Genomic DNA, 14,183 nt, shown 5'->3' on the forward strand with positions numbered 1-14,183 from the left:
GAAACTGGACGGTCTTTGGCCATTTTATTATTCAGTCATTTCATGATTCCCTGGGGAAAGGATTTAAAATGCAACTGTTTTTTTAAAAGCTAGAGAATTCAGAATTTGAGAGAATTTAACTAACATCAAGCAGAATGTTGGCTCATTTTCTTTTTTAAAAAATTAATTAATTGATTTTAATTGGAGACTAATTACAATATTCTGGTGGGTTTTGCCATACATTGACATGAATCAGCCACAGGTGTACATGTGTCCCCCGTCAGAAAATGAAATCTCAATCCCCCTGTTATAATTTGACTCAAGATGATATTTTATGATAAATACATCATACAAAACAGAGTATTCTTGTATGCATTCCATCAAAGAGAATCAGAGAATGCAAAAATTAGCATTGAAAAATCAGCACCTGCGTGTATCTGTTCTGAATTCACAACTTACATGAGTAAAGTTGAGTTTAGAAGTTAAGGATTTCATAGAATCACACACATTATGCTAAAGCTGGTACTAGAACCTACTTGGATGCCTAAGCATATTTCAAATAAACTGATATTTATTACAAATGCATTCCATATTTGCTACAAGCAGAAATTATAAAAGAACCTGAAAATTATTAGCTGTTGCTTAAAGTACTTATACTCAAGAGAAGAAAATGGTTTCCTTGTTTCATTTTGATATGGCTTTGATCCTGTCCGTTTCTTTATTTGAAGTCTATAAGTCAGGCACTCAGGCATCTGGGGTCTGAACTATCTTTCAAAGAATATGTGAACTCTATTATTAAAATAATAGTAATGTTCCCTCTATATTAGTAAAGATATAATATTCTGAAAAACAGAAACCACATAAATTACTTTCTGAATGGATGACATACCTGCTTCTGGCATTTCACCAGGCTCTGTATTTGATGCAAACTCCTCCCTGACATCAGGACCATCTCCACCTTCACCCCCAGTCTTTGCCAGAGCCAATTGCTGGAGATCAGCTTCCAGGCCAGAATCTTTAAAAAAATGCATCAATTCAGCTGTAAAGCATACAATATAGACAAGGGAATGATGATCTTCATTCCCTCGGTGTTATGAATTAAAAGCCTTAGGTTAGTATGCTAAAAATGTGATGAATAAGAACCTCAGGAGCATTCTTCTGGGAATGTTTTGCTGGAGAAAAAGGAAAGCAGAATTTTCCGAATGTTATTACCATTTTCCTTTTCCAGGGTTGTCCTCAGACACCTTAGTTGCCCCCTTCTCTTTGTCTTGAAAATAAGGGAAAATTTGAGCGACCACACTGACCTGCAAACTATACTCTCCTCAGTTTTTTAGGAACTGTCTGAAGTCCTTTTCTACTGTTTCCTTTCCTCTTCTTACTGATTATGTCTAAAGGCATGACTCATAGATACACTTTACCTTCAAAGGGATCCTTCTCCTCTTCTTCATCACGATTCACTGGATCCTCTCCATGTACTTCCTCCTTTCTAGGTGTGATATCCTGAATCTCAGCTGGCGGTTCCTCTTGTTGAGGTTGCTCAACACTGGGCTGCTGGTCCAAGTAGAGTGTGCATGCAAATAAAACCTTTTTGTTGTTAATACATCTAATAGCATAAATATACATAATACATAGATATATCTGAGCATAAGTAAACCTAACAACATTTTCCCAACACAATTCTATGTACTTACTTTTAATAATGTTACTCTTCACACAGAGATGAATTAGCTCCCATAAGAGTTACCCAGAAAGACTTTGGAAGTTATTTAAATCTATGTTGGGATGGAAGCATGCAGTCTGTTGTTAATAAGCAGGAGGAGGGAGTCACTGGGCACATTTCCAGGGAATTTAACAGTATACTCATCCAGGCAATGCCAGACTATATCTGGATCAATGTTCCTTCCTAAGACAAATTCTCACCCTTTATCAGCATGGAAGACCTTTATCACTGCATCTGTACTACTTAACATCATTTTCTCAAAAATAAACTTGTGCTAGTAGAAAACATCAAATGGCAAGGTACTCACAACCACAGGTTCATCCACCTGGGCGCAATCTTGATTTGTAGGTCCCAATTTTGATGCCACTTGCCCACTCATATTTCTCCCTGAAAGCAGAATATGGTGATTTAGAAAATGTATTTAAGAGTACAGCTATATTTGATCACTTTATGACCATATGTTGACTTATTTTTTTAATGTGAGAATACTTTCAAAAGAAAACTCTGGTTAAGTATGAGTGTACATGCATTTCAATTACACCAAATACAGTCGCTTGCAAAGCCATTTGTGTCTTTGCAAAGCCAGCAGAGAAATCACCTTAAGGTACAGAAGAAGGCTGAATTTTCGGTAGGACATTTGATTTCACAACAGAATTCTCCATCATGAAGATCTTTAGTGAAATACTGCTAGGAATTTAAAAGCTCAGGACTACTGCTCATGTCACACTCCTATTCACCAGACCTATTTTCCCCAACTCCCTTGGAATTCAGTTGGAACACGAAGAAAGGCTCAGTCTTTACAGCCTGACTATGGCGATTTTCTCAGTGTCTGGGGCTGAGATGAGGCTGCATACAGAGCAACCGGTCCACTTCTCTCTTGGCACCTTACCACAAAACCCGCAATACAGTCACAACCCCACTGCGGTCCGGTTTCTAGGCCTTTCCTTAATCACCCACCCTGCCCCCTGCCCAGGTCCCACTGCCGGCCCCAGATTCTGTGCTCTGTCGTCAGTTCCAGGGCCCCATTGAACCAAATATCTCAAATAGCACCCCCAAGTCTCCCCCCACCATCATCCTACCGCCTGCCCTCCTCTGCCCACTGCCCTTCCTCTCCGCCCACCAAGGCAAGAAGTATGGCGTCGCAACACTTGTGAGGAGAAAGATGACTACCTTGAGGGCCTTCCTCCTCAAAGGCCCTAGATGGCACTGCCCGACCAGCGCGAAACTCACTGGCTACCCTCGCACGCACACACACTTAAATTCCAGACAGGACAGACCTGTGAACCTACCTGGTGAGTCTCAAGTAGTGAGAAAGAACCGGGACTGAATAAACAGACCCGTCTCACGCCCAACGCTCCTCACAGATCGCTCAGGAAGGCGTATGCGCACCAAGGCGCATGCGCAGCAACGGATGCGCACGCACACACTGCGCATGCTCACTGAGTTGGGCGTGTGCAGTGCAGGTTGCCGGAGAAGGCAATGGCACCCCACTCTAGTACTCTTGCCTGGAAAATCCCATGGATGGAGGAGCCTGGTGGGCTACACAGTCCATGGGGTCGCTAAGAGTCGGACACGACTGAGCAACTTCACTTTCATTTTTCACTCTCATGCATTGGAGAAGGAAATGGCAACCCACTCCAGTGTTCTTGCCTGGAGAATCCCAGGGACAGGGGAGCCTGGTGGGCTGCCGTCTATGGGGTCGCACAGAGTCGGGCACGACTGAAGTGACTTAGCAGCAGCAGTGCAGGTTGCGGTTTTCCCGCCATTGAGGTGGAGTCCTGGAACCGCAGCGTCTCTGGTGGATGAGAAAGGGGCTTGAAGACTATATTTTTTTCCTTCCAGTGCAGTCTTTCTTATGCATCCACAACCTGTGGTGATAGGTAGTCCTAGGTTACCCTTAGTGGAGAATGTGTCTCAGAAAGACAGTCATGACAGAAATACATATTACGTTTTTTAATACCTATTTTTATACATGCTCTGATGAAGCATTTCCTTCGTTGCTTCTGGGTTTTCCGTCATACTCCCAATGGCTTTACTCACTTCCATGGAATAAGTACATAAATAGATGCCTCTGTTTCCACTTTTTGCTTGGTGCACTGCACATTTAAATCTCTGAACTGGTAACTAGTTTCTCTGAGTATACCTCTGGTTCCTATACAGTATTGTTCCTTTAGCATCGGACTTCACTTTCACCACCAGACACATCCACAGCTCGGTGTTGTTTCCACTTTGGCTTAGCCGTTTCATTCCTTCTGTAGCTATTTCTGCATTCTTCTCCAGTACCACATTCTTCTTTTTCTATTATCGCAGGAATTTTCGTACTTACTAGGAGTTTTAATTTTACCCAATTTTACCCAAGAGAAAGGAAAACATGTACACACAAGGACCTTTACTCAAATATTCTACTCATGTACTCCTAATAGCCAAAACTAGAAACAGCCCAAGTATTCAACAACTGGTATAAACATGAAAGAAAAACAAAAGAGAATACTCGTACAAAAGAACACTACATGGTATTTAAAAAGGAACTACTAATGCGTGTAACAGCAAGGATGCATCTCAGCTGTGCCAATGACAGATGTCAGACACAGAAAGCTATGTATTATATGATTTCATGTCAATGGATTTCTGGAAAAGCACAACTATAGGCAGAGAAAGATATCTGTGGTTGCCAGGGTATAGGAGTGGAGGAAGGAGTCTGAATGCAAATAACCCAAGGGAGCATTTTCAAACCAATGGGACGTTTTCTACATTTTTTGTGGTAGCATTTACACAATGGTATGCATATGTCAAAACTTGACAAACGGTAATGCTTTAAAGCACTGACTTTTATTGTATATAAATTATATCTCAATACTTCTCACTTTTTAAAAAAAGGATCTTTTAAGTATGTAAATACTGGTTATTGTATCGATCTAGACCTTGAGCTCATAAATATAAAAATCTTATTTGAAATTCTTCCCAGACCTGGCCAACTTCCAGGATTCCCCATGACACCTTTGTACCCTTATGATAGGACAAAGAAACCTGGTCTTAACCAGGTTAACAATTCCATCTCCTTCACCTCAAGTCAACGTTCTTGCTGAGTTCTGTCCATTTTACTTTGAAAATGTCTAATGCATCTTCTTTTTCCCATGTCCAACACATCTGCTCTAGTCCAAAGCTCCCCTCCATTTAATTGTCAACCCCCTTCTAAGGGGTCTCTCACATCCACTCAGGGTGACTGTCTCCCACTCACCACCCTCTCCCTCCCTCTCTTACAGTTCCAGAACTGTTTATGACTTTCTAGATAAAGGCTACTGTCCTACACAGGAACTGGAAAGTATGGTCTAGCCCTTGCCCATCTTGCTAACATCATGGAAAGTAGAGAATCCTCTTCTTGTCTCTCTTATTGGGCTTCATTCATGCCCTCCACTTTCTCAAGCTTAGATTGTCCCATATTTCTGAAGCCTCCAGTTAGTAGACTCCTTCAAGCTAGGCTTCAACAGTATATGGAACGAGAACTTCCAGATATACAAGCTGGTTTTGAAGAGGCAGAGAAACAAGAGATTAAATTGCAACCTTCATTAGATCATGGGGAAAGCAAGGGAATTCCAGAAACACATCTACTTCTCCTTCATTGACTAGACTACCTCAAGGCCTCTGACTGTGTGGATCACAACAAACTGTGGAAAATTCTTAGAGATGGGACTACCAGACAAGCTGACCTGTCTCCTGAGAAACCTGTATGAGGGTTAAGAAGTAACAGTTAGAATAAAACATGGAACAACGGACTGGTTCAAAATTGCGAAAGGAGTAAGACAAGGTTGTATAGAGTCACCCTGCTTATTCAACTTACATGCAGAGCACATCATGGGAAATGATGGGCTGGATGACTCACAAGCTGGAATCAAGGTTGCTGGCAGAAATATCAAGAAGCTCAGACATGCAGATCATAGCAGTTTAATGGCAGGAACTGAAGAGGATCTAAAGAACCGCTTGATGAGGGTGAAAGAGGAGAGTGAAAAGGCTGGCTTAAAAGTCAACATTCAAAAATATAAGATTATGGCATCCAGTCCTATCATTTCACGGAAAACAGAAGGGACGCAGTGGATACACGGACAAATTTAATTTTGGAGGCTCTAAAATCACCGTGCATGGTGATTGCTGCCATGAAATTAAGACACTTGATCCTTGGAAGAACAACCATGACAAAGCTAGTATGCATGCATGCTCATTGCTTCGTTGTGTCTGACTCTTTATGACCCCATGGACCGTAGCCTGCCAGGTGCCACTGTCCATGGGATTCTCCAGGCAAGAATACTTTAGTGGATTGCCATGCCCTCCTCCCATAGGGCATGGCAGGGCATCTTCCCAACCCAGGGGTGAAACCCTTGACTCCTGCATCCCATGCATTGCAGGGAGATTCTTTTTTTTTTTTTCTTGTCACTTTATTTTTTAATTGAAGGATAATTGCTCTACAGAATTTTGTTGTTGTCTGTCAAACATCAACAAGAATCAGCCATAGGTACACCCATGAGGCGAATTCCTTACCACTGAGCCACCAAGGAAGCCCATGTCAAAGCTAGACAGCATAGTATAAAGCAGAGACATCACTTTACAGACAAAGGTCCGTATAGTCAAAACTATGGCTTTTTCAGTAGTCATGTACAGATGTGTGAGTTCGACCATTAAGAAGGCTGAGTGACAAAGAATTGATGCTTTTGGTTTGTGGTGCTGGAGAAGACACTTGAGAATCCGTCGGACATGAATTTGAACAAACTATGGCAGATAGTGGAGGACAGAGGAGCCTGGGGTGCTACAGTCCATGGGGTCTCGTGCAAAGAGTGGTACACGACCAAGCGACTGAAAACGAACAACCACCACCACCTTACCTTTGCGTTTCCCTGTGCCAAAGAATTGATGCTTTTGAACTGTGGTGTTGGAGAAGACTCTTGAGAGTCCCTTGGACTGCAAGGAGATGCAACCAGTCCATTCTGAAGGAGATCAGTCCTGGGTGTTCTTTGGAAGGAATGATGCTAAAGCTGAAACTCCAGTACTTTGGCCACCTCATGAGAAGAGTTGACACATTGAAAAAGACTCTGATGCTGGGAGGGATTGGGGGCAGGAGGAGAAGGGGAAGGCAGAGGATGAGATGGCTGAATGGCATCACTGATTCGATGGACGTGAGTCTGGGTGAACTCCGGGAGTTGGTGATGGACAGGGAGGCCTGGCGTGCTGCGATTCATGGGGTCGCAAAGAGTCGGACATGACTGAGGGACTGAACTGAACTCAACTGAACTGAACGTGCCACAGCCCCACTTTCAACAGGGCTAAGAAGTTTCTGTGTCTGTCAGTGCTGAAGGCTGAGACTTATGTCTTTACAGACTCAGCGCCCCCTGCTTAGGGTTGATGGTGGGTCCTTAGAACACTCATCACTCCCTCCCAGAGCTCAGAGCACGGAGCCTTCTCACAACAGTAATGGAGCACCCTGCCTGCTACAGAAATGGGAATCGTAGCTGTTTAGCCTCTCTTAATATGTTTTCTCCCTTTGCGTTGAGTTCACTTCCACATTTCTTCTTTGAGTCACCAAATCAAACTCTTCTCATCCCCAACTGGTTACTGTAACAAGCTGCAGCTGCATCTTTATCAAGGACGGTGCATGTACCCCCTGCGCTATGTATTTTCTTCCTCATTTCCCATCAGAATCTGTCGACTCCCAGACATCACAAAAAGGGCTCCAGATCACCCACAAAAGGGGCGGTGCTGCAGGGGAGGCTGTGACTCTCGTCCACAGCCTGAGTCAAAGCAGGACTGTGTTATAAGTGTCACCAGCTGCCCCAATGCATCATGGGAGCCAAAAGAGCAATGGTCTGAAAGTCCTAACACAGACACTTATGTGGAAGGAACACCAGTGTCTTCCTAGGGACCTGTGAGTTGTTGTTTGGTTTGGGCCTTTAGAGTCAGTGACCGTTTTCACATCACTTGCAGGCTTAGCTAACCTTCCATCAGGACCTCTCTCCTCCCCTACAGCCCCCTACCTACTGTACCAAAAATCATACTTCTGACTTCAGTGTGCCAATTGGGTTTTCACCTGGCACAGATACCAATACAATTTTTTATGCTGAAACCTCAAGATACCTGAAGAAAACGAGTTTTCAGAAAGTCCATCTTTCAATTATAATAGGAAAACTGCCTATGTAACAATGAAGATACAACAAATTAAAATATTAATAAAATGTTATTTGGAAATTATCTAGAATGCCACACTTAAGAGAAAAAAAATTTAACACCTGGTCTATTGCCTTTCAGGTCGAATCTGCATTTAAGAAAATTAGGAGATGGGCGAGGTAATGTCTTCATGATATTGTATTTGTTGTTCTGTTTATCATTACATTATTTCTATGGTTATGCTACTTTCCAGAATGATGAGGGTGCTCCACTAATGTCTGTCTCGGCAAATACATGTTTAGAGCTTGATATGGACTAGGAACTGTTCTCTGTGATCTTTACATGTTGACATGACACCCCATGGACTTTCGTGCACTTAGGAGGAACTGTGTTCAATCCATATGCAGATCCATCGTAGTGTTTCATGTGGATGGACATGTTGATCTGCCTTCTGACCCACAGTAGACTAGACACTGCACTGTATTCCAGACTGGGAGTCAGATACCACGCCTGTCTGTTTCTTTCTGGCCTGGGCACCAATCTGTCTCAGCTCTTGCCAGCTAGGTGACTTTTTGCAAATTCATTCACCCATTAACGTCTGTGTGTCTCCACTCCTCAACTGCAGAAAGGGATGATAGCATTAAAAATGCTCACCTTACAGTGTTGTTATGAGTACTCAAAGACTTTTGAGTACATATGGAGTACATATGCACATTGTGTACATATGGAGAGCTAAGCACGATCCAGAAGGGTGAGCTCTCTCTTCACTTCCGTTTCTGCTTCTACTCATATGCCCCTGTCCCTGCCCCCATGCTTTTACCTCCCCAATCCCAACTGATCTGTGTCGTCTCTGATCTGTGCCCCTGTCTTCAGACTCTGCATCCCAAAACACAGCTGAACATCTCCTCATGATTTACCTTGGAAAATATCCATATCATCACCCTTGGATTAAACAATCATGAGTATTAGTGGAAGAAATAAGAAACACAACAAAACTGGAAATGTGAAAACCACACAAGAAATAAAGCATTACTGATGATCGTTTGACTATTAACATTTTCATATCTTCATCAGATTCAGATCTTCAGATTTGATTGAGAATTAGACTTGATAAAAGGCCTTTTAATTTCCCTGGGCAATGTTTTTAAAAATTTATATACTAATGTTCTATAACTGTCCAGTGACCACTTGCTTTCCCGTCATGATGCAAATCCTATGAAGAGGTCATTAGACATCTAACTTCACATAGAATATTCACTAAACTTTTTCATACGAGCACATGATGAAACCCAAATATTTCCTCTAAGCTTCACAATATCCCCATAAGAAGAGGGGGATACTCATTGTGCTAAAAAAAAACAAAACAAAACCAAAAACCCCCCCTCATACCTCATACACTCCATTCTTGAGGCCCTGAAAGGCCTGAAATGATAGTGCAAGGTCCATGCAGTGTGTCAAAGGTGGTCTTGACATTGTGTCTCTGGGACGATTTCCAGGGAAATGTGGAACAGCAATAATATTAACAACAGTGATAACAACAGTTAGAATTGACTTGGAACGTGCCATATGGCACGTACTGTCCTGACAATTTCTCATGTCTTAACACGGTCAGTGGTCTACACTGCCCCATGAAGTAGTTAAATTTACTCGAAGCTAGTGTTTCCATGTGGTTAAAAGAGGAATGAGGCACAGAGGCACTACGTAACTTGTTCACTGTCGCCCAGCAGTAAGGGAGCCACAGGTCTGGATGCCCCGTGGAAAACTCTGGGTGTATTTATTTATTCAGTCAAGGGTAAGATCCAACAGCTACAGCAAAATATGTACAATAACAGCTACCACATAAAAAAATTGATCTTACATCATAGAAATGCACACTAAATGGAAATCTGATTTCTTCAGAAATCTTTCAAATGGAGTCTTGACAAGACTGGCATCAGGATGTTTTGTAGAAATGGTGGTCTACAAACAAGAGCCTCCTCAGAACAGCAGACAGCATGTCAGTGAGTCTCCTAGACTGGAGGTCTTGGGTTTGTGCATCAGAGAAGGCAGGAAACCCCTGTCACATGCTCTCAATAGAAACAGAGCCTGGCCGCAGGCAAAATAAGACCATGCCTCTGCTCCGGTAGTGCCTAGACAAGTTGTCCATGTCAATCAGAACTGAGGAATTCTTCTAAAAAGTGCAGATACCATGATCTACACTCAGTGACTCTCACTCAGTGCATCTACAACAGTGCCCTAGAATCTGTGAGATTTCACTACACTTGGGAAACTCAGGGACTTTATTAAACCCCTTTGGTAGTGAGACTGTCAGCAAAATAAGGAAAATAGAGATCGGAACAGATATTAGAAAAAACATATAGATAATCAACAAAACCCAAAGCTGGCTCTTTCAAAAGGTCAATATGAATTCATAAGTTTCCACCCATAAGAATTTTAAAAAAAAGATAACTAAAGACAAAATTTACCAATATCAGGAAAGAAATAGGTTACAGATTCCACATTTCCTAATCCAATCATTTCATCAAGGTGAATTGGGCCAAATCCAAGCAATGTGATGAAACCACTCGTTTTCTTTCTCATTGTCCTCCAGCTTCCCCTTCCTGCCTCTCTCCTTTGCCCCATTTCCTTTCTCCTTCTTAAGTCCTGCCCTCCATCAAGAGGAGCAATATTATGAGGCGTGATTCCCATGCCTCATAATCCCATGATTATAACTGATGTCCGCTGCTTGGCTGACATTCAGCGTGGATGCTATCATCCCGGTAGCTGGTACACTGAAGCTCTCTGTCTCTCATGATGGACCAGAAGGTTTCACTCTAATTTCAAGTATAGGTAGGAGAGAAGGTGCAGGGCACATGTTGGAGCCTTGAGTCCTTCATCTAAGAAATGCAGAAGACCACAAACTGTGGGAGAAACAGAAATAGCAGCACCAGGCCCCTTTCAAGGAGAGCTATGTGCCAAACACAGCACATCACAGGATTCCTTGACATTCAGGAGCACGCCAAGTAGATTTCCATGCCAGGACTGTTGCATTTATTGTTCCTTCTGCGTGGAATGCTCTTCTCTTAGGTAACCCCACAGCCTGCTCCCTTACTTCCTCCAGATCTCTACTTACTTGCAGTCTTTCAGGGAGTCCTTCCCTCATTATCTCAAATAAAATTATAACATCATACCTACATACACCCTTTCCCCTGATCTAGAAATATCTATCTTCATAGTGCCTGCCACCCTTGATTATTTACTGACCGCCAAGTCTATGAAATGAGAGACTTGGTTGGTTTTGTCCTGTCACAAACTCCTCCAATAGTGTGCAGGTCTATGGCAGGTGCTCAGAAAACATTTGCTGAAGGACAGTCTGGAGCCAGGCCCTTACACACATTGCTAACATGCACAGGTAGCCTCCAAGATGGGCACTGGCCCCATTGTATTAATTATGATACAAACTGAGATTTCAGGAGACAAGTGATACACTCAACAACACACAGTCAGCATGTCAGGTTCCAGGCTTCAGAATCATATCTGCCAGCTTCCAAATCCTCAGTTCCCGGACAGAGACCTCACAGCCAAGAATATAAGAGGTTTTATATCTAACACAAAGACTCCAAACAGCTCAGATAGATACCCAGAGACACCAAAAAGAGCTCACTGAATCTCTGCACAGAGAGTGCACAACTCGTCTCAGACCCTCAAACACAACAGAGACCATAACCATACACACTGTGACAAAGACCCTCCAAACAGACCAAAGTCTTCCAGACAGAAACAAACGAGAACTGCACAGATACTTCACATCATGGAGACTGACTCCCAAACCACTGAGACACTTACCGACCTAACACAAAACCCCCTAAACAGAAAGACAGAAGTTTTAATAACTCAAGAACATCATATAACCTTAAGATAAAGTTCCCAGGCAAATGAAAAACTTGCCACCTGTGCATAGATCCCCAAGCAGCTGATAGTTTACACCTTTACACTGACCCATCCTTAAAGCAGCACAGAGGCATCACAACTTCGGACCCAGAATCAAAAGCTCAGTGATCCCACATTCTGGGGTGCAGATGCCTACACAGAGATCTCACACCCAGGGACTGAAAGGCCAGCAAGCTCCAAAGATGCACATCCTGGTATTCAGGCACACATCCTAGAGGCTTTGTATTATGGCTCGAAAAATCCACTCAGATCAAATATCCCATCACTCACAACCCCGCCCAAAGGCTCAAGGGGATCAAATGTACCCAAGCAGCACCTGTGTTGTCACACGTAGCAAAACACAATCCCAAGCTGCCAGATCCAGGTTATTCTCCAGGGAGAGACACCAAAATCAGGGACCTCCCCCTGGACATGAGTTGCATGCATTTGTGTGAATGACCGTGCACTGTCACAGACTGAGCGAGAGCTGAACAAGACTGAAACACCATCACCATGCACAGCCAGCCAGTGCGCCAAACCTCGCCACTAACCAGGGCACCTATTAGACCCCTTCTGGAAAAGCACTAAAACGCGGAGCAAAATTGCATGCTCTGAAAAGTCGCGCACGCCAACGCAGGCACACGCGTACACAGGCGCCTCTCGCCCTCAGTGCCTGTTCTGTGACCACACTGCCTGCAATCACGCGGTGGCCAATCACTGCCCAGAACGCTTCCCTGACTCCACACCCAAACCGACAGCCAGTCTCTCGCTCCGTAGTGGTCCCACCAACCAAGGGGTGGAGTTGAAAAAGAGACGAAGAAAATTTCCGCTTAATACCTGTGTCCATTCGGATTCAAAAGCAGTGGGAAGACGAAGAGGAGCGAATGGGGATGGACCCAGTGGCGCCGTGAGTGCCGCCGCAGGGAACTGTGGTCCATGCCTGACCCGGTGTAAGGGGACCCTCTCTCTGTTGTCACACGCCCTCTCCCAATGGTACCTTTCAGAGTGGGTGATCTTACTGCTACTCCTCAGTGGTACATCCCAGGACAGAACTGTTTCATCTCGCGCGCCCCTTGCGGGTGGGATTGGGGAACAGCAATATAGATGCCTGTGGACCATTCCAGGAGAATCCACAAAGGGCAGAAGGGCAAGGTTAGGGGGAAAACCCCACAGATTCCTGCAATTTTGGACTCAGAAAAAAGTCTTCATAAACTGAAGATTACATCTCTATGGGGATCATTGTCTAACAGAGAACACTGAAAGCATTTTATCTATGCTGGGCATTGTGCTTGTTTGTGCTTTCCTGTTCAATACGGAATAGGTCTCATGCGGGAAAGCCAGCCGCTGTCCCCCAAGGGGCAGGATAGATAAAGCTTCCGACTGGGATCTGCAGGCCTGGCGTGGGAAAGCCCTCTGTCGCTGACTGCGAGTAATATGTGGAAGAGACAACAGGACCTTCCATTGTGTTAGGAAAGGGGTCAACTCCGAGGGGACCCAAGGACACCACTACGTAGGTGAGATAAAGACAATGGCTTTGTCACCATCTTGTCATCCCTGAATATGTTCCCTAGCAGGATCCTCAGCCTGTCTAGCTATGCCTCTCTCAGCAAGTTTAAATTTGTGTATTCATTCCATCATTCATTCATTCTCTCCAAAGCATGTGTCAAGCACAACTCTGTGTGTTAGGAAAGAGAAAATCAACCTTTTCCTCATGGAGCTTACATTCTGTTGGGATCATGTGGTCCCCAAATACAAGTAATGTATCAGGTGTTTGTAACTGCCATGATTAACATTAAATCGGGATAGTGAAATAGAGAGAGGGGATGATATCTAGAAAGAGTGGTCAGGGAAGTTCTAAGATTGTGACATTTGAGCAAAAGCCTAGAGGAGATACGCGTATCTGGGAGAAAAGTATCCTAGACAGAGGTAAGGCCAGTGGAAAAGCTGGGGAGTAGAACCCTGTGTAGTGTGTATGAAAACAGTGAGGAGGGCAATGTGACAGGCACAGCATGATGGAGGGAGAATGAGGAGATTGGGTGACAGAAGTGATGAAGGCCAGGTCCCTTGGGCCTTCTGGCCATTGGGAGGATTTTGACTTGAACCACAGGAGGGTTCTTGTCAGAGAAGTCCCCAGGCTTCTTTCCAAGGCCCAGAGCACCACATGATTGTTGAGGAGCTCTTGGTTGATTTGAAGAAAAACCCTTCCCCACCCCTTCTGCAGCTGAGCATGCCTTTCCTGGAATCCCCTACACTCAAGAGGAATGCCTCCTCCTGCTCCGAGTGAACATTCTTGTCAACTGATGATACCCTCAGGAGAGACAGGGCAAAGACCCTCTTGGTGTGAGTGATGTCACATTGAGTCTTGCAAAGGCAAAGAGAGATGATATAAGAGGCACAGAGATGGCAGTGAGAAAGACAAAGATAG

General features: G+C 43.9%; 1 protein-coding gene across 7 annotated transcripts; it reads right to left on the reverse strand.

Annotated features, from left to right (window-relative positions):
• Positions 1-202: 202 nt before the first annotated feature.
• Positions 203-12,830, reverse strand: LOC113887678 (X antigen family member 5-like). Of its 7 annotated transcripts, none has more exons than XR_003509795.1 (4): positions 12,756-12,830; positions 2,007-2,086; positions 1,398-1,530; positions 203-994 (listed from the first exon to the last, which is right to left on the reverse strand). XR_003509795.1 is itself a non-coding variant. In XM_027534852.1 (4 exons), exons 1-4 carry the CDS (start codon positions 12,603-12,605, stop codon positions 798-800), a joined length of 453 nt encoding a protein of 150 aa, XP_027390653.1. In that variant the 5' UTR covers positions 12,606-12,692; the 3' UTR covers positions 203-797. The 7 variants fall into 7 exon arrangements, 4 of the variants coding, with proteins under 4 accessions (XP_027390653.1, XP_027390655.1, XP_027390657.1 ...); XR_003509794.1 differs by lacking the exon at positions 12,756-12,830 and adding an exon at positions 2,989-3,095 and having other exon boundaries at positions 1,398-1,527; XR_003509793.1 differs by lacking the exon at positions 12,756-12,830 and adding an exon at positions 2,989-3,095.
• Positions 12,831-14,183: the final 1,353 nt, after the last annotated feature.

The sequence above is a fragment of the Bos indicus x Bos taurus genome, chromosome X, assembly GCF_003369695.1.
Source record: "Bos indicus x Bos taurus breed Angus x Brahman F1 hybrid chromosome X, Bos_hybrid_MaternalHap_v2.0, whole genome shotgun sequence".
Taxonomy (NCBI): domain Eukaryota; kingdom Metazoa; phylum Chordata; class Mammalia; order Artiodactyla; family Bovidae; genus Bos; species Bos indicus x Bos taurus.